We start from the raw sequence: 22,243 nt of genomic DNA on the forward strand, positions 1-22,243 counted from the left end.
CCCAACCACCCCACCATTCATTGCATCCAAGTTTTCCACTTCCCAACTACTACAAGAGCTCTAGCATTCAATTCTAGACACACACCAAAGAAATCGAATCCTCTCCAATTCCACTCAAGCCCTTTGTGATTAGAGAGAGAGATTTGCCGTGTTCTTTTGAGCTCTTGCGCTTGGATTGCTTTTCTTTCTTCCTCACTTGTTCTTGTGATCAAAACTCAATTGTAACCAAGGCAAGAGGCACCAATTGTGTGGTGGCCCTTGCGGGGAAGTTTTGTTCCCGTTTGATTGAGAAGGAGAAAAGCTCACTCGGTCCGAGGGACCGTTTGAGAGAGGGAAGGGTTGAAAGAGACCCGGCCTTTGTGGCCTCCTCAACGGGGAGTAGGTTTGCGAGAACCGAACCTCGGTAAAACAAATCCGCGTGTCACACTCTCTATTTGATTGCGATTTGTTTTGCGCCCTCTCTCGCGGACTCGTTTTATTATTACTAACGCTAACCCGGCTTGTAGTTGTGTTTATATTTGTAAATTTCAGTTTCGCCCTATTCACCCCCCCTCTAGGCGACTATCAATTGGTATCAAAGCCCGGTGCTTCATTAGAGCCTAACCGCTCGAAGTGATGTCGGGAGATCACGCCAAGAAGGAGATGGAGACCGGCGAAAAGCCCACTACAAGCCAAGGGAGCACTTCATCGGAAGAGTCCCGCACCAAAAGGAGGGAGAAAAAGAAGAGCTCCTCCAACAAAGGGAAGGAGAAGAAATCTTCTTCTCACCACAAAGAGAAGAAGGAAAAATCTTCTTCCCACAAGCCGCACCGGAGTAAGAACAAGGAAAAGAGGATGAGGAAAGTGGTCTACTACGAGACCGACACTTCATCAACATCGACCTCCGACTCCGATGCGCCCTCCGTAACTTCTAAACGCCAAGAGCGTAAGAAGTTTAGTAAGATCCCCTTGCACTACTCTCGTACTTCTAAACATTTACTTTCCGTCCCATTAGGCAAGCCACCAACTTTTGATGGCGAAGATTATGCTAGGTGGAGTGATTTAATGTGTTTTCATCTAACCTCACTCCACAAAAGTATATGGGATGTTGTTGAGTTTGGTGCACAGGTACCATCTATAGGGGATAAGGAGTATGATGAGGATGAGGTGGCCCAAATCGAGCACTTCAACTCTCAAGCAACAACGATACTCCTCGCCTCTCTAAGTAGAGAGGAGTATAACAAAGTACAAGGGTTGAAGAGCGCCAAGGAGGTTTGGGATGTGCTCAAAACCGCGCACGAGGGAGACGAGCTAACCAAGATCACCAAGCGGGAAACGATCGAGGGGGAGCTCGGTCGGTTCCGGCTTCTAAAAGGGGAGGAGCCACAACATATGTACAACCGGCTCAAGACCCTCGTAAACCAAGTGCGCAACCTCGGGAGCGTAAAATGGGACGACCACGAAATGATTAAGGTTATTCTAAGATCTCTCATTTTCCTTAACCCAACTCAAGTTCAATTAATTCGTGGTAATCGTCGATATACTAAAATGACCCCCGAGGAAGTTATCGGGCATTTTGTTAGTTTTGAGTGCATGGTCGAAGGCTCGAGGAAGATCAACGAGCTCGACGAACCCTCCACATCCGGAGCTCAACCCGTCGCATTCAAGGCGACGGAAGACAAGAACGAGGAGGCTACACCAAGTCGACAACCAATAGACGCCTCCAAACTCGACAATGAGGAAATGGCGCTCGTCATCAAGAGCTTCCGCCAAATCCTCAAGCAAAGGAGAGGGAAAGACTACAAGTCCCGCTCCAAGAAGGTTTGCTACAAGTGTGGTAAGCCCGGTCATTTTATTGCAAAATGTCCTTTATCTAGTGACAGTGACCGAGGCGACGACAAGAAGGGGAGAAGAAAGGAGAAGAAGAGATACTACAAGAAGAAGGGCGGCGATGCCCATGTTTGTCGGGAGTGGGACTCCGACGAAAGCTCAAGCGACTCCTCCGACGACGAGGACGCCGCCAACATCGCCGTCACCAAGGGACTCCTCTTCCCCAACGTCGGCCACAAGTGCCTCATGGCCAAGGACGGCAAAAAGAAGGTTAAATCTAAATCCTCCACTAGATATGAGTCTTCTAGTGATGATAATGCTAGTGACGAGGAGGATAACCTGCGTACCCTTTTTGCCAATCTTAACATAGAACAAAAGGAAAAATTAAATGAATTAGTTAGTGCTATTCATGAGAAGGATGACCTCTTAGATTCTCAAGAGGACCTCCTAATTAAAGAAAACAAGAAACATGTTAAGGTTAAAAATGCTTATGCTCTAGAAATTAAGAAATGTGAAAAATTATCTAGTGAGCTAAGTACTTGCCATGAGACATTAGACAACCTTAGAAATGAAAATGCCAATTTGTTAGCTAAGGTTGATTCTCAAGTTTGTAATGCTTCAACTTCTGATTCTAGAAATGATAATGTCGATTTACTTGCTAGAATCAATGAATTAAATGTATCTCTTGCTAGCCTTAGAAATGAGAATGAAAAATTGATTGCTAAGGCTAAAGAACTAGATGTTTGCAATGTTACAATTTCCGATCTTAGAGATAAAAATGATATCCTTCATGCTAAGATTGTTGAACTTAATTCTTGCAAACCATCTACATCTACCATTGAGCATGTCACTATTTGTACTAGATGTAGAGATATTAATGTTGATGCTATTCTTGATCATATGGCTTTAATTAAACAACAAAATGATCATATAGCAAAACTAGATGCTAAAATTGCCGAGCACAACTTAGAAAATGAGAAATTTAAATTTGCTCGTAGCATGCTTTATAATGGGAGACGCCCGGGCATCAAGGATGGCATTGGCTTCCAAAGGGGAGATAATGTCAAACTTAGTGCCCCTCCTAAAAGATTGTCCAACTTTGTTAAGGGCAAGGCTCCCATGCCTCAGGATAACGAGGGTTACATTTTATACCCTGCCGGTTATCCCGAGGACAAAATTAGGAAAATTCATTCTAGGAAGTCTCACTCTGGTTCTAACCATGCTTTTATGTATAAGAGTGAGACATCTAGTTCTAGGCAACCAACCCGTGCTAAGTTGCCTAAGAAGAAAATTCCTAATGCATCAAATGAACATAGCATTTCATTTAAGACTTTTGATGCGTCTTATGTTTTGACTAACAAATCCGGCAAGGTAGTTGCCAAGTATGTTGGGGGCAAGCACAAGGGCTCCAAGACTTGTGTTTGGGTACCCAAAGTTCTTGTGTCTAATGCCAAAGGACCCAAAATCATTTGGGTACCTAAAATCAAGAACTAAAACTGTTTTGTAGGTTTATGCATCCGGGGGCTCAAGTTGGATACTCGACAGCGGGTGCACAAACCACATGACAGGGGAGAAAAGGATGTTCTCCTCCTACGAGAAAAACCAAGATCCCCAACGAGCTATCACATTCGGGGATGGAAATCAAGGTTTGGTCAAAGGATTGGGTAAAATTGCTATATCTCCTGACCATTCCATTTCTAATGTTTTTCTTGTAGATTCTTTAGATTACAATTTGCTTTCCGTTTCTCAATTATGCAAAATGGGCTACAACTGTCTTTTTACCGATATTGGTGTCACTGTCTTTAGAAGAAGTGATGATTCAATAGCATTTAAGGGAGTGTTAGAGGGTCAGCTATACTTGGTAGATTTTGATAGAGCTGAACTCAACACTTGCTTAATTGCTAAGACTAATATGGGTTGGCTCTGGCACCGCCGACTAGCACATGTTGGGATGAAGAATCTTCATAAGCTTCTAAAGGGAGAACACATTTTAGGACTAACAAATGTTCATTTTGAGAAAGACAGGGTTTGTAGCGCATGCCAAGCAGGGAAGCAAGTTGGTACCCATCATCCACACAAGAACATCATGACGACCGACAGGCCACTTGAATTACTCCACATGGATCTATTCGGCCCGATCGCTTACATAAGCATCGGCGGGAGTAAGTACTGTCTAGTTATTGTGGATGATTATTCTCGCTTCACTTGGGTATTCTTTTTACAGGAAAAATCTCAAACCCAAGAGATCTTAAAGGGATTCTTGAGACGAGCTCAAAATGAGTTCGACTTAAGGATCAAGACAATAAGAAGCGACAACGGGACGGAGTTCAAGAACTCTCAAATTGAAGGCTTCCTTGAGGAGGAGGGCATCAAGCATGAGTTCTCTTCTCCCTACACGCCACAACAAAATGGTGTAGTGGAGAGGAAGAATCGAACTCTATTGGACATGGCAAGAACCATGCTTGATGAGTACAAGACTTCGGATCGGTTTTGGGCCGAGGCGGTCAACACCGCCTGCTACGCCATCAACCGGTTGTATCTACACCGAATCCTCAAGAAGACATCATACGAACTCCTAACCGGTAAAAAGCCCAATATTTCATATTTTAGAGTCTTTGGTAGCAAATGCTTTATTCTTGTTAAAAGAGGTAGAAAATCTAAATTTGCTCCTAAGACTGTAGAAGGCTTTTTACTAGGATATGATTCAAACACAAAGGCATATAGAGTCTTTAACAAGTCCTCGGGACTAGTTGAAGTTTCTTGTGACGTTGTGTTTGATGAGACTAACGGCTCTCAAATAGAGCAAGTTGATCTTGATGAGATAGGTATTGAAGAGGCTCCATGCGTCGCGCTAAGGAACATGTCCATTGGGGATGTGTGTCCTAAGGAATCCGAAGAGCCTCCAAATGCACAAGATCAACCATCCTCCTCCACGCAAGCATCTCCACCGACTCAAAATGAGGATGAGGCTCAAGTTGATGAAATAGAAGATCAAGCAAATGAGCCACCTCAAGACGACGGCAATGATCAAGGGGGAGATGCAAATGATCAAGACAAGGAGGATGAAGAACCAAGACCGCCACACCCAAGAGTCCACCAAGCAATCCAACGAGATCACCCCGTCGACACCATCCTCGGCGACATTCATAAGGGGGTAACTACTAGATCTCGTGTTGCACATTTTTGTGAACATTACTCGTTTGTTTCCTCTATTGAGCCACACAAGGTAGAGGAAGCACTTCAAGATTCGGATTGGGTGGTGGCGATGCAAGAGGAGCTCAACAACTTCACTCGAAATGAGGTATGGCATTTAGTTCCACGTCCTAATCAAAATGTTGTAGGAACCAAATGGGTCTTCCGCAACAAGCAAGATGAGCATGGTGTGGTGACAAGGAACAAAGCTCGACTTGTGGCCAAAGGATACTCTCAAGTCGAAGGTTTGGATTTCGGTGAAACCTATGCACCCGTAGCTAGGCTTGAGTCAATTCGCATATTATTGGCCTATGCTACTTACCATGGCTTTAAGCTCTATCAAATGGACGTGAAAAGTGCCTTCCTCAATGGACCAATCAAGGAAGAGGTCTATGTTGAGCAACCTCCCGGCTTTGAAGATAGTGAGTACCCTAATCATGTCTATAGACTCTCTAAGGCGCTTTATGGGCTCAAGCAAGCCCCAAGAGCATGGTATGAATGCCTTAGAGATTTCCTTATTGCAAATGGCTTTAAAGTCGGAAAGGCCGATCCTACACTCTTTACTAAAACACTTGAGAATGATTTGTTTGTATGCCAAATTTATGTTGATGATATTATATTTGGGTCTACTAACGAATCTACTTGTGAAGAGTTTAGTCGGATCATGACACAAAAGTTCGAGATGTCTATGATGGGGGAGTTGAAATATTTTCTAGGATTTCAAGTCAAGCAACTCCAAGAGGGCACCTTCATTAGCCAAACCAAGTACACTCAAGACATTCTTGCCAAATTTGGGATGAAGGATGCCAAACCCATCAAGACACCCATGGGAACAAATGGGCATCTCGACCTCGACACGGGAGGTAAGTCCGTGGATCAAAAGGTATACCGGTCGATGATAGGTTCTTTACTCTATTTATGTGCATCTCGACCGGACATTATGCTTTCCGTATGCATGTGTGCAAGATTCCAATCCGACCCTAAGGAATCCCACCTTACGGCCGTAAAACGAATCTTGAGATATTTGGCTTATACTCCTAAGTTTGGACTTTGGTACCCTCGGGGATCCACATTTGATTTGCTTGGTTATTCGGATGCTGATTGGGCGGGGTGCAAAATCAATAGGAAGAGCACATCGGGGACTTGCCAGTTCTTGGGAAGATCCTTGGTGTCTTGGGCTTCAAAGAAGCAAAATTCGGTCGCTCTTTCCACCGCCGAAGCCGAGTACATTGCCGCAGGCCACTGTTGCGCGCAATTGCTTTGGATGAGGCAAACCCTGCGGGACTACGGTTACAAATTAACCAAAGTCCCTTTGCTATGTGATAATGAGAGTGCAATCAAAATGGCCGACAATCCCGTCGAGCATAGCCGCACTAAACACATAGCCATCCGGTACCATTTTCTTAGGGATCACCAACAAAAGGGAGATATCGAGATTTCTTATATTAACACTAAAGATCAATTAGCCGATATCTTTACCAAGCCACTAGATGAACAATCTTTTATCAAACTTAGGCATGAGCTCAATATTCTTGATTCTCGCAACTTCTTTTGCTAGATTGCACACATAGCACATTTATATACCTTTGATACTATCTCTTTCATATGCTATGACTAATGTGTTTTCAAGTCTATTTCAAACCAAGTCATAAATGTATCGAAAGGGAATTGGAGTCTTCGGCGAAGACAAAGGCTTCCACTCCGTAACTCATACTTCGCTATCACTCCAAGCGTCTCTCCATCTTTAGGGGGAGAATTCAAAAGCAAAAGGACTTTGTCTTTGGGGGAGAAATGAGCCCAAAGCAAAAGGACCGCACTTCGTCTTTGGTATGATCTTAACTCATTCATTCATGACCAAAGGGAAAGAAAGCACTAAGAGGGCTCTAATGATTCCGTTTTTGGCGATTCATGCCAAAAAGGGGGAGAAATGAGCCCAAAGCAAAAGGACCGCACCACCACCTATTTCAAAAATTTTGTGTTTCCAAAGAATTTTATCGATTGGTATTCTATTGTGTTCAAAAGGAGAAGAAATAGTATTTCAAAATGATATATCAAAACCCTCTTGTACACTAAGAGGAGGATTTCATTTAGGGGGAGTTTTGTTTAGCCAAAGGAAAAGCATTTGAAACAGGGGGAGAAAATTTCAAATCTTGAAAATGCTTTGCAAAATCTTATTCATCTACCTTTGACTATTTGCAAAAGAACTTTGAAAAGGATTTACAAAAGAATTTGCAAAAACAAAACATGTGGTGCAAGCGTGGTCCAAAATGTTAAAAACAAAAAAAACAATCCATGCATATCTTGTAAAGTATTGGCTCAAATTCCAAGCAACCTTTACACTTACATTATGCAAACTAGTTCAATTATGCACTTCTATATTTGCTTTGGTTTGTGTTGGCATCAATCACCAAAAAGGGGGAGATTGAAAGGGAATTAGGCTTACACCTAGTTCCTATATAATTTTGGTGGTTGAATTGCCCAACACAAATCTTTGGAACTAACTAGTTTGCCCAAGTGTATAGATTATACAGGTATAAAAGGTTCACACTCAGCCAATAAAAAGACCAAGTTTTGGATTCAACCAAGGAGCAACGAGGCAACCGAAGGCACCTCTGGCTGAAGGCACCGGACTGTCCGGTGTGCACCGGACAGTGTCCGGTGCGCCCAGAGGACTCCAACTCCAACTCTTCGCTCTCGGGAATTCTCAGTAGCCGGCGCGCTATAATTCACCGGACTGTCCGGTGTGCACCGGACATGTCCGGTGCTCTAAGGAAGCGCGGTCTCCAGAACTCGCCAGCCTCGGTTTCGCGCGGCAGCCGCTCCGCTAAAATTCACCGGACTGTCCGGTGTGCACCGGACTGTCCGGTGTACCAGCGGAGCAACGGCTCTTTTCGGCGCCAACGGCTCTCTGCGGTGCATTTAATGCGCGCGCAGTGCGCGCAGACGTCAGACATGCCCATACCGGTGCACCGGACAATGAACAGTTCATGTCCGGTGTGCACCGGACACCCAGGAGGGCCCAGAAGTCAGAAGCTCCAACGGTCAGAATTCAACGGCAGTGATGACGTGGCAGGGGCACCGGACTGTCCGGTGTGCACCGGACTGTCCGGTGCGCCATCGAGCAGACGCCTCCAGCCAACGGTCAAGTTTGGTGGTTGGGGCTATAAATACCCCAACCACCCCACCATTCATTGCATCCAAGTTTTCCACTTCCCAACTACTACAAGAGCTCTAGCATTCAATTCTAGACACACACCAAAGAAATCGAATCCTCTCCAATTCCACTCAAGCCCTTTGTGATTAGAGAGAGAGATTTGCCGTGTTCTTTTGAGCTCTTGCGCTTGGATTGCTTTTCTTTCTTCCTCACTTGTTCTTGTGATCAAAACTCAATTGTAACCAAGGCAAGAGGCACCAATTGTGTGGTGGCCCTTGCGGGGAAGTTTTGTTCCCGTTTGATTGAGAAGGAGAAAAGCTCACTCGGTCCGAGGGACCGTTTGAGAGAGGGAAGGGTTGAAAGAGACCCGGCCTTTGTGGCCTCCTCAACGGGGAGTAGGTTTGCGAGAACCGAACCTCGGTAAAACAAATCCGCGTGTCACACTCTCTATTTGATTGCGATTTGTTTTGCGCCCTCTCTCGCGGACTCGTTTTATTATTACTAACGCTAACCCGGCTTGTAGTTGTGTTTATATTTGTAAATTTCAGTTTCGCCCTATTCACCCCCCCTCTAGGCGACTATCAGTGACGAGTGAGGTATTCGTATCCCGGAGGCGTAGGAGTCCCTCGGCTCGGTCGGCCTTGGCTGCTTACGTGTACTCCGTCGTTTTCAGGATCCACTTTCGAAGTAGTCGAAAAGCACGAAAGACATTCTGGCAGAAAAGATCTTTTTTCGAAGAAAATTTCGACGCAGAGGGGGTTCCCCCCTTTTAGCCCCCGAGGGAGGGTCGGGCTTTGCCGAGGCAAGGCTGACCCTTCCTTGATGACTAAACTTTGCGTGTGAACGAGGTATACGAACAACTTGAAAACATCTTAAGGGTAGAAGCGACGTAGCTGTTGGATGTTCCAAGTGTTGGTGTAGACCTCACCTTGACTGTCGGCCTGCTTGTTCGTTCCGGGCTTCAGAACTTTGGCGATGACAAACAGCCCTTCCCAGGGGTGCGTGTAGCCCCCGGGTGCCTTCTGCAAGGGGCCGACAAGGTCCAGACCCCACACAGTAAAAGGCCAGGTGATGGGTATCGTCTGCAGAGCCTGAGCGGGCAGGTGGGTCTGCCTTGCGTAGAACTGACACCCTTCGCAGGTGCGGACAATTCTGGTGGCGTCGCCCACCGCCGTCGGCCAGTAGAAACCTTGTCGGAAGGCGTTTCCAACAAGGGCTCGGGGTGCTGCGTGATGGCCGCAAGCCCCTAAGTGTATCTCTTGTAGGAGCTCCTGACCTTCGGCGATGGGAATGCATTGCTGAAGGATGCCTGAGGGGCTGCGGTGGTAGAGCTCCTTCCTGTCTCCCAGCAAGATGAACGACTTGGCGCGTCGCACCAACCGCCGAGCTTCGGCTCGGTCGAGGGGTAGCTCTCCTCGGTAGAGATATTGCAGGTACGGGGTCTGCCAGTTTCGATTAGGCGTGACCCCGCTTCGCTCCTCCTCGACGCGCAGTGCCTCACCCTCGAGGGCCGAGGGGTACCTCGGGCTGAACCGAGGGTGCCTTGGGCCGAGCTGAGGGTGCCTCGGGCCGAGCCGAGGGTGCCTCGGACTGAGCCGAGGGTGCCTCGGGCTGGGCCGAGGGTGCCTCGGGCTCGAGCGTGTCGTCGATCTTGACGGAGGGTTGATGCAGGTCTCGGGAGAAGACGTCCGGGGGAACCGTAGTTCGCCCCGAGGCTATTTCAGTCAGCTTCTCCGGCATCGGGGGGCGCCAAGATGGGCGCGTTCGTGAGGAGCGCCTTCAGGTTCCCGAGGGCTTCCTCGGCCTCAGGGGTCCAAGTGAAGCACTCGGCCTTCCTTAAGAGGCGGTACAGAGGCAAACCTCTTTCGCCGGGGCGCGAGATGAAGCGGCTCAGAGCCGCAAGGCATCCCGTGATTCTCTGTACGCCTTTCAAGTCCTTGATGGGCCCGATGCTGGTGATGGCTGTGATCTTCTCCGGGTTGGCCTCGATGCCCCACTTGGAGACGATGAACCCCAAGAGCATGCCTCAGTGAACCCCGAAGACACACTTCTCGGGATTGAGCTTCACGCCTTTCGCCTTGAGACATCGGAATGTCACTTCAAGGTCGGAAAGGAGGTCGGAGGCTTTCCTCGTCTTGACTACGATGTCATCGACGTAAGCCTCGACCGTCCGGCCAATGTGTTCGTCGAACACATGGTTCATGCAGCGTTGGTATGTCGCACCCGCATTCCTCAAACCAAACATCATGGTAACGTAGCAGTACATGCCGAAGGGTGTGATGAAAGAAGTCGCGAGCTGGTCGGACTCTTTCATCCTGATTTGGTGATACCCTAAGTAGGCATCGAGGAAAGACAGGGTTTCGCACCCCGAAGTGGAATCCACGATTTGGTCGATGCGAGGCAGAGGGTAGGGAACCTTCGGACATGCTTTGTTTAGACCAGTGTAGTCTACACACATCCTCCATTTCCCTCCTTTCTTTCTCACAAGCACGGGGTTGGCAAGCCATTCAGGATGGAATACCTCTTTGATGAACCCCGCCGCCATTAGCTTGTGGATCTCCTCGCCTATGGCTCCGTGTTTTTCTTCGTCGAATCGGCGCAGAGGCTGCTTCACGGGTCGAGCTCCAGCTCGGATATCCAGCGAGTGCTCGGCGACATCCCTCGGTATGCCGGGCATGTCCGAGGGACTCCACGCGAAAACGTCGGCGTTCGCGCGGAGAAAGTCGACGAGCATTGCTTCCTATTTGGGGTCGAGCTCGGAGCCGATCCGGACCTGCTTGGAGGCGTTGCTGCTGGGGTAGAGGGGGGCGGATTTAACCGTCTCCGCTGGCTCGAAGTTGCCGGTGTGGTGCTTCACGTCTGGCGCCTCCTTAGAGAGGCACTCCAGGTCGGCGATGAGGGCCTCGGATTCGGCGAGGGCCTCGGCGTACTCCACGCACTCGACGTCGCATTCGAACGCGTGTCGGTACGTGGGGCCGACGGTGATGACCCCGTTGGGGCCCGACATCTTGAGCTTGAGGTAGGTGTAGTTGGGGACGGCCATGAACTTCGCGTAGCATGGCCTCCCCAGTACTACGTGGTAGGTTCCTTGGAACCCGACCACCTCGAACGTGAGGGTCTCCCTTCGGAAGTTGGAGGGTGTCCCAAAGCAGACGGGAAGATCGAGTTGTCCGAGGGGCTGGACGCGCTTTTCGGGGATGACCCCGTGGAAAGGCGCAGCACCTGCCCGGACCGAGGACAGATCAACACGCAGGAGCCCGAAGGTCTCAGCATAGATGATGTTGAGGCTGCTGCCTCCATCCATGAGGACCTTGGTGAGCCTGACGTCGCCGATGACGGGTCGACAACGAGCGGGTATTTCCCCGGGCTCGGCACGCGGTCGGGGTGGTCGGCTTGGTCGAAGGTGATGGGCTTGTCGAACCAGTCTAGGTAGACTGGCGCCGCCACCTTTACCGCACATACCTCCCGACGCTCTTTCTTGCGGTGCCGAGCCGAGGCGTTCGCCGCTGGCCCACCGTAGATCATGAAGCAGTCGCGGACCTCGGGGAAATCTCCTGCTTGGTGATCTTCCTTGTTGTCGTTGTCGCGAGCCCTGCCACCCTCCGCGGGTGGCCCGACCCTGTGGAAGTGGCGCCGAAGCATGGCGCACTCCTCAAGGGTGTGTTTGACGGGCCCCTGATGATAGGGGCACGGCTCCTTGAGCATCTTATCGAAGAGGTTGGCACCTCCGGGAGGTTTCCGAGGGTTCTTGTACTCGGCGGCGGCAACAAGGTCCGCGTCGGCGGCGTCGCGTTTCGCTTGTGACTTCTTCTTGCCTTTCTTCTTGGCGTCGCGCTGAGTTGACGCCTCGGGGGCGTCTTCCGGTGGGCAGCCCTGGGGCTGCTTGTTCTTCCGGAAGATAGCCTCAACCGCCTCCTGGCCAGAGGCAAACTTGGTGGCGATGTCCATCAGCTCGCTCGCCCTGGTGGGGGTCTTTCGACCCAGCTTGCTGACCAGGTCGCGGCAGGTGGTGCCGGCGAGGAACGCGCCGATGACATCTGAATCGGTGATGTTGGGCAGCTCGGTGCGCTGCTTCGAGAACCGCCGGATGTAGTCTCGGAGAGACTCTCCTGGCTGTTGTCGACAGCTTCGGAGATCCCAGGAGTTCCCAGGGCGCACGTACGTGCCCTGGAAATTGTCGACGAATGCTTGGACCAGGTCGTCCCAGTTGGAGATCTGCCCCGGAGGCAGGTGCTCCAACCAGGCGCGAGTGGTGTCGGAGAGTAACAGGGGGAGGTTACGGATGATGAGGTTGTCATCGTCCGTTCCACCCAGGTGGCAGGCTAGCCGGTAGTCCGCGAGCCACAGTTCCGGTCTCATCTCCCCTGAGTACTTTGTGATAGTAGTCGGGGTTCGGAACCGGGTCGGAACGGCGCCCGTCGTATGGCTCGGCTGAAAGCCTGCGGACCGGGCGGTTCGGGCGAGGGACTCTGATCCTCCCCGCTATCGTAGCGTCCCCCACGCCTGGGGTGGTAGCCTCGGCGCACCCTCTCGTCGAGGTGGGCCCGACGGTTGCGGTGATGATGCTCGTTGTCGAGGCGACCCGGGGCCGCCGGCGCTGTGTTGCGCGTGCGCCCGGTGTGGACCGAGGCTTCCCGCATGAATCGGGAAGTCGCGGCGCGATGTTCCGAGGGGCATCCCTGCCTTCGGGAGGCGGAGCTTTCGGCCCGTCGGACCGCGGCGTCCTCCAGGAGATTCTTGAGCTCTCCCTGAATTCGCCGCCCCTCGGTGGTGGATGGCTCCGGCATCGCGCGGAGGAGCATTGCTGCTGCAGCCAGGTTCTGGCCGACCCCACTGGAGGTGGGTGGCGGCCTTACCCTGACATCGTCGGCGATGCAGTGCTGGATACCCTGGGGTAGATGACGCACTTCTCCGGCCGGAGGTTGGCCAGCCCACTCCTGCCCGACGTCCCGGTGGATTAGCTCAAGTGTTCCTGCTCCCTCGTCGAGCCTGGCCTGCACCCCGCGGATTTGCTCGAGATGTGGATCATGAACCCCTGCCGGAACGGGGACCACAGCTAGCTCCCGTAGGATGTCAACGCGGGGCACAGGCCTAGGGAGATCACCGTTCTCCGGCATACCAAGATGGTTGCCTTCGTTGGGACCCCCTAGATCGACGTGGAAGCATTCACGACTTGGGTCGCAGTCTTCGTCGCCGAGGCTGCGGCTATCGTCGGAAAGGCAGTAGTCGCATGCGGTCATGAAGTCCCGCATGGCACTGGGGTTACCAAGTCCGGAGAAATCCCAACTGAAGTCGGGCTCGTCATCTTCCTCGGACCCCGAGGGCCCGTAGGTCGAGACGTCCGTCAGCCGGTCCCAGGGTGACCGCATACGATACCCCGGAGGGTTTGGACTCGCCTCTATCAGAGCGTCCACCAAAGCGGAGTCGCTTGGTGGGTCGAGGCTGAATCCAAAAGGTGTAAGATGGGAATCGGTTGGTACCTCTTGGTCAACGGGCGGTGATGAAGTCATGTTAGGGACTGACTGCACCGTCGTCTCAGGTACGAGGGTGACGCCCAGCAAGTCCTTCACGAGCGTGCTGGCGTCGTCTGTTTGCTTGGGATTGGCGTGTTGCGGGGAGACGACGCGCGTCTTCGTCTCAGACGCGAGGTCGATGCCTGACATGTCCCCGGTTGGGGCGCCGGAGCCGTCGACTTGTTCGACAGCTGACGAGGTGCCGCCTCCTGCTTGGCCTTGGTTGCCCCACCTCCTCCTCCGTCGGCGGGGGGGAGGACGGGGCGAGCTCGAATGTTGTTCTTCCACCATGCGGGGAAGACGTCGTCGATTCCGCCGCCGGCGGGTGGGCTGTCGGCCGCCATTGTCGCCGTCACGTGGCGGGGGAAGGAGTACCATGTCGTAGCCGCCGTCGAGGGACATGAACTCAAGACTTTCGAAACGGAGCACCATTCCGGGCTGGAAAGGTTGCTGGAGACTGCCCATCTGGAGCTTGACGGGAAGCTATTCGTCAACACGCAGCAGGCCCCTACCTGGCGCGCCAAATGTCGGCGTTTCGAAACCCGGGGGTCCCTGGACCTACGAGTAAATTGTCGCCGCGTGCCCCAGCCCAGATGGGTCGGCGTGAGGCGGAGCGCGATGGGGGGAGAGAGGCAGGCGTGAGAGGTGGAAATCCTGCGGCCTTCGTGTTTGTCCCGCGCCTAGGTCGGGTGCGCTTGCAGTAGGGGGTTACAAGCGTCCACGCGGGAGGGAGCGAGCGGCCTCACGTGAGCGTCGTCCCGTCCTTGCCCCGCGCGGCCAACCCTCTGTAAGAGGGCCCTGGTCCTTCCTTTTATAGGCGTAAGGAGAGGATCCAGGTGTATAATGGGGGGTGTAGCAGAGTGCTAACGTGTCTAGCGGAGGAGAGCTAGCACCCTAAGTACATGTCGTCGTGGCAGCCGAAGAGGTTTTGGCACCCGGTTCGTGTGGTGTCGTGGCCGTCGGAGGAGCGCTGGAGCTTGGCGGAAGGACAGCTGTCGGAGCTGTCGAGTCTTTGCTGACGTCCTCTTGCTTCCGTAAGGGGGCTGAGAGCCGCCGTCGTCATAGAGCGTGCGGGGCGCCATCATTGCTTGTCTGGCGGAGCGAGCCAGATGGGACGCCGGTCTTGTTTCCCGTAGCCTGAGTCAGCTTGGGGTAGGGTAATGATGGCGCCTCCCGTTGACGTGGTCGGTCCGTGCCCTAGGTTGGGCGATGTGGAGGCTCCTCCGAGGTCGAGGTCGAGTCTGTCTTCCGAGGCCGAGGTCGAGTCCGAGCCCCTGGGTCGGGCGAGGCGGAGACCGTCGGCTGAGGCCAGGGCTGAGTTCGAGCCCTGTGGTCGGGCGAAACGGAGTTCGTCGTCTTCCAGGGCTGAGCCCGAGTCCGAGCCCTGGGTCGGGCGGAGCGGAGTTCGCCGTCTTCCAGGGCTGAGCCCGAGTCCGAGCCCTGGGTCGGGCGGAGCGGAGTTCGCCGTCTTCCGGGGCCTAGCCCGAGTCCGAGCCCTGGATCGGGCGGAGCGGAGTTCGCCGTCTTCCGGGGCTGAGCCCGAGTCCGAGCCCTGGGTCGGGCGAAGCGGAGTTTCCTATGGTGCCTGAGGCCGGGCCTGGCTGCCTGTCAGCCTCACTCTGTCGAGTGGCACAGCAGTCGGAGCGGCGCAGGCGGCGCTGTCCTTCTGTCAGGCCGGTCAGTGGAGCGGCGAACTGACTGCGGTCACTTCGGCTCTGTCGACTGGAGGACGTGCGCCAGGATAAAGGTGGCCTGACGTAGATCCTCCGGGGTCGGCTGCCCTTGCCCGAGGCTGGGCTCGGGCGAGGTGTGATCGAGTCCATCGAATGGATCGATCCCCGACTTAGTCGCACCCATCAAGTCTTTGCAGCTTTGTGCTGATGGGGGTTACCAGCTGAGATTTAGGAGCCTTGAGGGTACCCCTAATTATGGTTCCCGACATTTACATTACATGATTTTTTTATAATAAATATAAAATATAAATTTTGTAACATACATCTATGTATTTTTTAAAAATAATTATTAAAAGTATATATGTTTGATTTAGGAGGGAACAGCTAATACGACATCTGATAAAAAAACTGAAAGAGTACATGCGTGAAATATAAGATAATTGCTAATTGCTATATTTAAGGTGTCTAGATTTTTAGGATTGTTAGATAATAAATCTTACACGATTAGGTAGTACAATTAAAAACAACAACTCGTAATAGATAATTTTAAAAAAATAGTTTAAAAAATGATAAAGCCAAATGTCGCCTGAACAGCGAAAAAAAATCTGGCACATGAGATAGGAACGTACTTTTTTTTATATATGATCGCTGAATTTTGGACGGCTACCATGAATTAGACTTTGGATAAAGTGTTTGTTTTTAGGCAACGACTGCTATGAAAGTAGTCCTTTTTTACAAGCGTGAAAGCAAATCATCTGGTCCATTAGATCGTAATACAACCGTACGTCACATTTAACACTTAAACCTTTCCACCACCAGCTTAATAATCTTTATAAAAAAACCCTAATAAATCATGGTTGTATCTGTGGTTGGATCATAATCTAATAGATTAGATGATTTGCTTGCACGCTTGCAAAGAAGGACCGCTCGCATATCAGTTATTGCCTTGTTTCTGAAGTCAGTTAGACTAGAGCGGCTCTGTCTAGAAGATTTTAAAGAAGCGGAATGATTCAATATTTAAACATATTTTTTTAAAACTACTATGTCAAATCAATTGAAACAATAACAAATTTAAAAAGCAGAGCAACTCCGCCCCACCATACTTCGTAACCAAGCACGTACTACCTTTAAGTTTTTGAATTCTCAACAAGACTAGAGAGCCAATTTTCTATGGGGTTTTATTGATTCTATCCACTGGGACACACGAATTCGGCCACGTCTTGCTGACTCGGCCTCCTACCCACTTGGACAGCCAACGGCATTTATACTAGCCCCGCTGGCCGCTGTTCCGAAGCAAAGGGTCGCGCGCGGTTTCGTTTTTTTTTCTTTGGTTTCCCGATTCGTCCGGTAGCCGCACTTGGCTTCCAAACAATCGGCGAAAGATGATTGCCAAACTGCATCATCTGTCAATCTGTACTTGTAAGAGCAACTCCAATAATTATGTAAATTTTAGCTCTCTAAATCATAGATTTAATAAGTTGCTAAATGATTTTTGGAGTAAAAAAATGTGAGTTCTCCAATAGTTCTCTAAATATAGGTTGTAATTTTGTTTTGTATCTATCCATATAAAAAAATAAGTCACAAAAACTATATAATGTAGTAAATATTTTTGTTTAGGGAGTTGTTAAATGATTGCCAAATGTAGAGAGAAAATGAGGTTAGATGACAAGTTGTTAAATTTAGAAAGTTCATTTAAAGAACTGTTGGAGAATAGTTTTTATGTTAACTACCTAAATTATTGATTTAGGAAGTCTTTTAGAGAACTACTGAAGTTGCTCTAAAGTTGCTTGGCTATAAATACTGCTCGCTCGGCGCCTGCTCCGCTGCTCCAACGTTCACCTCTCTCTCCGTGTCTCCCTCGTTCACGTCTCGTCTACCATTACTGGAACCAAAGAAATTAAAGCCTGGTGTTTGTTTCTTTCCGAAGGCAGCCATGATCCCGGCCGTTGCCGATCCGACGACGACGTTGGACGGGGGCGCGCGCACGCCGTTGCTCCCGGAGACCGACCCTCGGGGGCGCGCTGCCCCCGCCGGCGCTCGGCAGAATCGGCCGGCGGCGGCGGCGGCGGCGACGGCGACGATGACCGTTCTCACCGCCGCCGTCTCCGCTGTGCTCCTGCTCGTCCTCGTGGCGGTCACGGTCCTGGCGTCGCAGGAGGGAGTCGACGGGCAGGGTGGCGGGGGCGTCGTCGCCGTGGAGGTGGCCGCCTCCCGTGGCGTGGCTGAGGGCGTGTCGGAGAAGTCCACGGCCCCGCTCCTCGGCGCCGGCGCCGGCGCCGCGCTCCGGGACTTCTCCTGGACCAACTCGATGCTGGCGTGGCAGCGCACGGCGTTCCATTTCCAGCCCCCCAAGAACTGGATGAACGGTTAGACAGTTGGATTTGGATCGGACCCGTCGGGCATCGCTGACGCTAGCTGTCGCGATCGTTTCTTTCTCGATCTGTGTCTAACTCCGTTCCGCGTTTCTGTCACGGACGTCTCGTGGACATGGCGACGCCCGATCCCGATCCGCCCGCGCCTCTCTCCATCTTTCTCGACCGGCTTCTCCAGATCCGAACGGTAAGTTGTTGGCCCCGATCCATCATTAATGCACGATATCTCCAGCTAGCAGTTGGAAGTACTACTGCTATATTGATGAAGCGTGACATTTTTGCACGTTTGTGCCCTGCGCGGCGTAGGTCCCCTGTATCACAAGGGCTGGTACCACCTGTTCTACCAGTGGAACCCGGACTCCGCGGTGTGGGGCAACATCACCTGGGGCCACGCCGTCTCGCGCGACCTCCTCCACTGGCTCCACCTACCGCTGGCCATGGTGCCAGACCACGCGTACGACAGCAACGGCGTGTGGTCCGGGTCCGCCACGCGCCTCCCGGACGGGCGGATCGTGATGCTCTACACGGGGTCCACGGCGGAGTCGGCGCAGGTGCAGAACCTCGCGGAGCCGGCCGACCCGTCCGACCCGCTGCTGCTGGAGTGGGTCAAGTCGGACGCCAACCCGGTGCTGGTGCCGCCGCCGGGCATCGGGCTGACGGACTTCCGCGACCCGACGACGGCGTGGCGGGCGGCGCCCAACGACGGCGCGGCGGCGTCGTGGCGGGTCGCCATCGGGTCCAAGGACCGGGACCACGCGGGGCTGGCGCTGGTGTACCGCACGGAGGACTTCGTGCGCTACGACCCGGCGCCGGCGCTGATGCACGCCGTGCCGGGCACCGGCATGTGGGAGTGCGTGGACTTCTACCCCGTGGCCGCGGCCGCGGCGGGCGGCGCCGACGGGCTGGAGACGTCCGCGGCGCCGGGCCCCGGCGTGAAGCACGTGGTCAAGGCCAGCCTCGACGACGACAAGCACGACTACTACGCCATCGGCACCTACGACCCGGCCACGGACGCCTGGACCCCCGACGACGTGGAGAAGGACGTCGGCGTCGGCCTGCGCTACGACTACGGCAAGTTCTACGCGTCCAAGACCTTCTACGACCCCGTGCTCCGCCGCCGGGTGCTCTGGGGCTGGGTCGGCGAGACCGACAGCGAGCGCGCCGACGTCCTCAAGGGCTGGGCATCCGTGCAGGTACGTATACGTTCGAGGTCGAGGCTTGGCATTGAATCATTAATGATCATGATAATAACTTGATAATCTGGGTTGGTTTTTGTGATGGGGGATGGTGTCACGTAACGTAACTCGATAATAATGTAGCTAAGCTAGGCTGGCTTATGATGAGCATAGGCTAGTTCAGATCCTCACACCTGTGCATGCATGTCCCTGTACACGCCGTCGTGGTCTGCCGTGGTCCCGTCCCGTTCCCGTAGCTCACCACGTGAGGCACGCAGCTTCCGCTTAGTATGTAGAGCCTAGTAGACGGCCATTTTATCCGGAAAAACGAGTTGCACGATCCAAATTGTTTAATCCCTCCAGCCGTCTGGCAAGCAACCGCCCAGACAAATCAGGGCCCAAGGGAAGATTTCCTGGCTTCCCATTGGGCACACGCGACGAGAACACGAACGCGATGCCGTAAGCGGATCAGCGAAATCGTTTCCTTGTGTGCGACCGTGACTTGTCTCCGATTGGCCGCCGCGTCTTGTCTATAATAACAGTAGTCAAAGCCGCCCAACGACCTGCATGTCCTTAGCTTTGAGTTTTACTTGACGCCACAGGATGCCGTAAGAGGATTATTTTTTTTATCGAGTTCGTCGCTCGTGGGATTTTATCCCAGACCCAATCTTTGCAAAGGCCTGTTGGTCCTTTACTTCCAATTTATTAGTAGGCACGTGGCCAATGAATGGAGAACAACGTGGCAGAGCTGTCGTTACCAGCGCGCTGCTCGTGTATATGTTTACAGTATTTTCAAATGAATGTCTCAGCATACAGTTGAAAGTCTTGAAAGACGACGACGTGGAGGGACCTCTGGCATTCACCCTTTTTTTTTCTGTGGCCATGTCGTGCACGTACGTGCAGTCGATCCCCAGGACGGTGCTCCTGGACACGAAGACGGGCAGCAACCTGCTGCAGTGGCCGGTGGTGGAGGTGGAGAACCTCCGGATGAGCGGCAAGAGCTACGACGGCGTCGCGCTGGACCGCGGATCCGTCGTGCCCCTCGACGTCGGCAAGGCGACACAGGTGACGCCGCGCGCGCGCAGCTAGCTAGCAGCAGGCCAGCTAGGCGCCACTGCGCCAGCAGCGAACGAACTCGCGCGCTGCCCGCAGCCTGCCTGCTGGCTATAATTTCTCTAGCTGACGGCCGATCGTGTGCGTGCGTGCAGCTGGACATCGAGGCTGTGTTCGAGGTGGACGCGGAGGGCGTGGGCGTGGCGGAGGAGGCCGACGTGACGTTCAACTGCAGCACCAGCGCAGGCGCGGCGAGCCGGGGCCTGCTCGGCCCGTTCGGCCTGCTCGTGCTGGCGGACGAGGACTTGTCCGAGCGCACCGCCGTGTACTTCTACCTCGTCAAGGCCACGGACGGCAGCCTCAAAACTTTCTTCTGCCAAGACGAGCTCAGGTATACGCTGTGTACGTTACATGACATGCGCATTTTTTTTTACCTAGCTAGGCTGCTGTGAAGCTTCCTCTTGGCCTCTTGGGCAACAGGGCAAGGCAATGCAAGTTGCTTGACAAAAAAATTCTGCTTATTACCGTGCTTTGTTAATTTTCTATTTCCACTAGGTCATCCAAGGCAAACGATCTGGTTAAGCGAGTATACGGAAGCTTGGTCCCTGTGCTAGATGGGGAGAATCTCTCGGTCAGAATACTGGTAAGTTTCTGCAGTGCTAGTATATAAATATTATACTAATTAAGCCAATACGTACGTACGTATCTTTATGCGTTCATCACCATGCATGCATATGCATGTGTTGGCCAGCAGCTGCTGGTACTTTTTAACTCGTATACGTGTTCTTCGCCCTGCTCATGGCTTCTGACGATGCACCCATGCAGGTTGACCACTCCATCGTGGAGAGCTTTGCCCAGGGCGGACGGACGTGCATCACGTCGCGCGTGTACCCGACGCGGGCCATCAACGACTCCGCCCGCGTGTTCCTCTTCAACAATGCCACGGGTGTCCACGTCAAGGCGAAATCCGTCAAGATCTGGCAGCTCAACTCCGCCTACATCCGCCCATACCCAGCAAGTTCTCTATGAGCTAGCAAAGTGACCGTAACCGACAAATAGGCAGCAGTATTATTGCATGCTTGTTAATTACATGCATGGGCTCATTTGTAGAATAGTGATTGATTAATTTATTCGTTGGCTCTTGTTTGTATATCGGTCATCTATCTAGAGTATTACTTGAGCGATTTAATTGTGCGTGTGATGCTCAGATCAAGTAGCGGTTGAAAATGAGCTTGAAAACCGGCATTGTGAAATGGTTTCAAATTTTTTTTTGACAGTTTTCCAAAAGGTTCCAATATGGTTTGAACGTGAGTTTGTGAACGAGCTCGAAGATGTGTTTAGTGCACCAACGGATTTTTTTTATGGTACTGAAACATCGGAGTATAGGTTATAGGTAAAGAGCGAGGAGTTCGCATGGAACTTGGTGAGTTGTTCCAATGCCTGGTGGTGGCACCATAGACCCTCACTATCGGAATCTGAGGCTTTGCCGAGTGTTGCATTCTTTGCCGAGTGCATTTTGTCGGGCACTCGGCAAAGACGGCTTTGCCGAGTGCCGCACTCGGTAAAGTTAGGCTCTCGGCACAGAGCCCCTTTACCGAGTGCTGAACACTCGGCACAGTACGACACTCGGCAACGACAAGTTTGCCGAGTGTCCAACGCTCGGCAAAGAGGGCTCTCGGCAAAGGGCCGTCAACGGCCGTCCCAAAGCTGACGGCCGTCAGTCTTTGCCGAGAGCCAAAGTCTGGCACTCGGCAAAGAGGCTTCTTTGCCGAGTGTCTAACAGCTAGCACTCAGCAAAGCTGTCTTTGCCGAGTGTCATCTTTAGACACTCGACAAAGTATATTTTTATTTTTTTGATTTTGTCTCCCAAACTTTTTGTGGTATGTTCCTACACTATGTAGACCTGCATGTATCATTTGTGGACAATTATAACATAGTTTCAATCGTTAGTAGATTTAGTTCGTTTATTTGAATTTCTTCGGAAAATTCAAATTTGAACTGCAGGTCACTCGAAACTTGGACAACCGTACATGCAAAAATGATATTCATGTTACTTAGCATAAGTTACGACCGATTGCAGGTGCACACCGGAAACTTCGAGCAACATGCTCACTAAACATGGTCGTGAACTTGGCATCCACATGTTTAAAAATTGTATAAAACCCAAACAAAGTCAGAAAATCATGAAACTTGTCCACGTGTCATGATATCATATGTACAGGCTGTGATAAAAATTTTAGAATGTTTGGAGAAAGTTGTGAGACACTATGTGTAGAAACATAAGAGATCCACATTGAAACTC

At 51.9% G+C, this 22,243-nt stretch overlaps 1 protein-coding gene across 1 annotated transcript; it reads left to right on the forward strand.

The window, feature by feature from the left end:
• Positions 1-17,171: 17,171 nt before the first annotated feature.
• Positions 17,172-21,247, forward strand: LOC109943123 (beta-fructofuranosidase 1-like). The gene is made up of 7 exons (XM_020545958.2): positions 17,172-17,707; positions 17,892-17,900; positions 18,020-18,906; positions 19,792-19,953; positions 20,097-20,332; positions 20,497-20,584; positions 20,767-21,247. The coding sequence occupies exons 1-7, from the start codon at positions 17,275-17,277 to the stop codon at positions 20,968-20,970; spliced, it is 2,019 nt and encodes a 672-aa protein (XP_020401547.1). The 5' UTR covers positions 17,172-17,274; the 3' UTR covers positions 20,971-21,247.
• The last annotated feature ends 996 nt before the right edge of the window (positions 21,248-22,243 follow it).

Source organism: Zea mays, chromosome 10 (genome assembly GCF_902167145.1).
Source record: "Zea mays cultivar B73 chromosome 10, Zm-B73-REFERENCE-NAM-5.0, whole genome shotgun sequence".
Taxonomy (NCBI): domain Eukaryota; kingdom Viridiplantae; phylum Streptophyta; class Magnoliopsida; order Poales; family Poaceae; genus Zea; species Zea mays.

Coding starts and splice junctions, on each gene's coding strand:
- LOC109943123 (XM_020545958.2), top strand. CDS start 17,275: ATGATCCCGGCCGTTGCCGATCCGACGACGACGTTGGACGGGGGCGCG. Junction 18,907..19,791: donor AGGGCTGGGCATCCGTGCAG/GTACGTATACGT, acceptor ACGTACGTGCAG/TCGATCCCCAGGACGGTGCT. Junction 20,585..20,766: donor ATCTCTCGGTCAGAATACTG/GTAAGTTTCTGC, acceptor GCACCCATGCAG/GTTGACCACTCCATCGTGGA.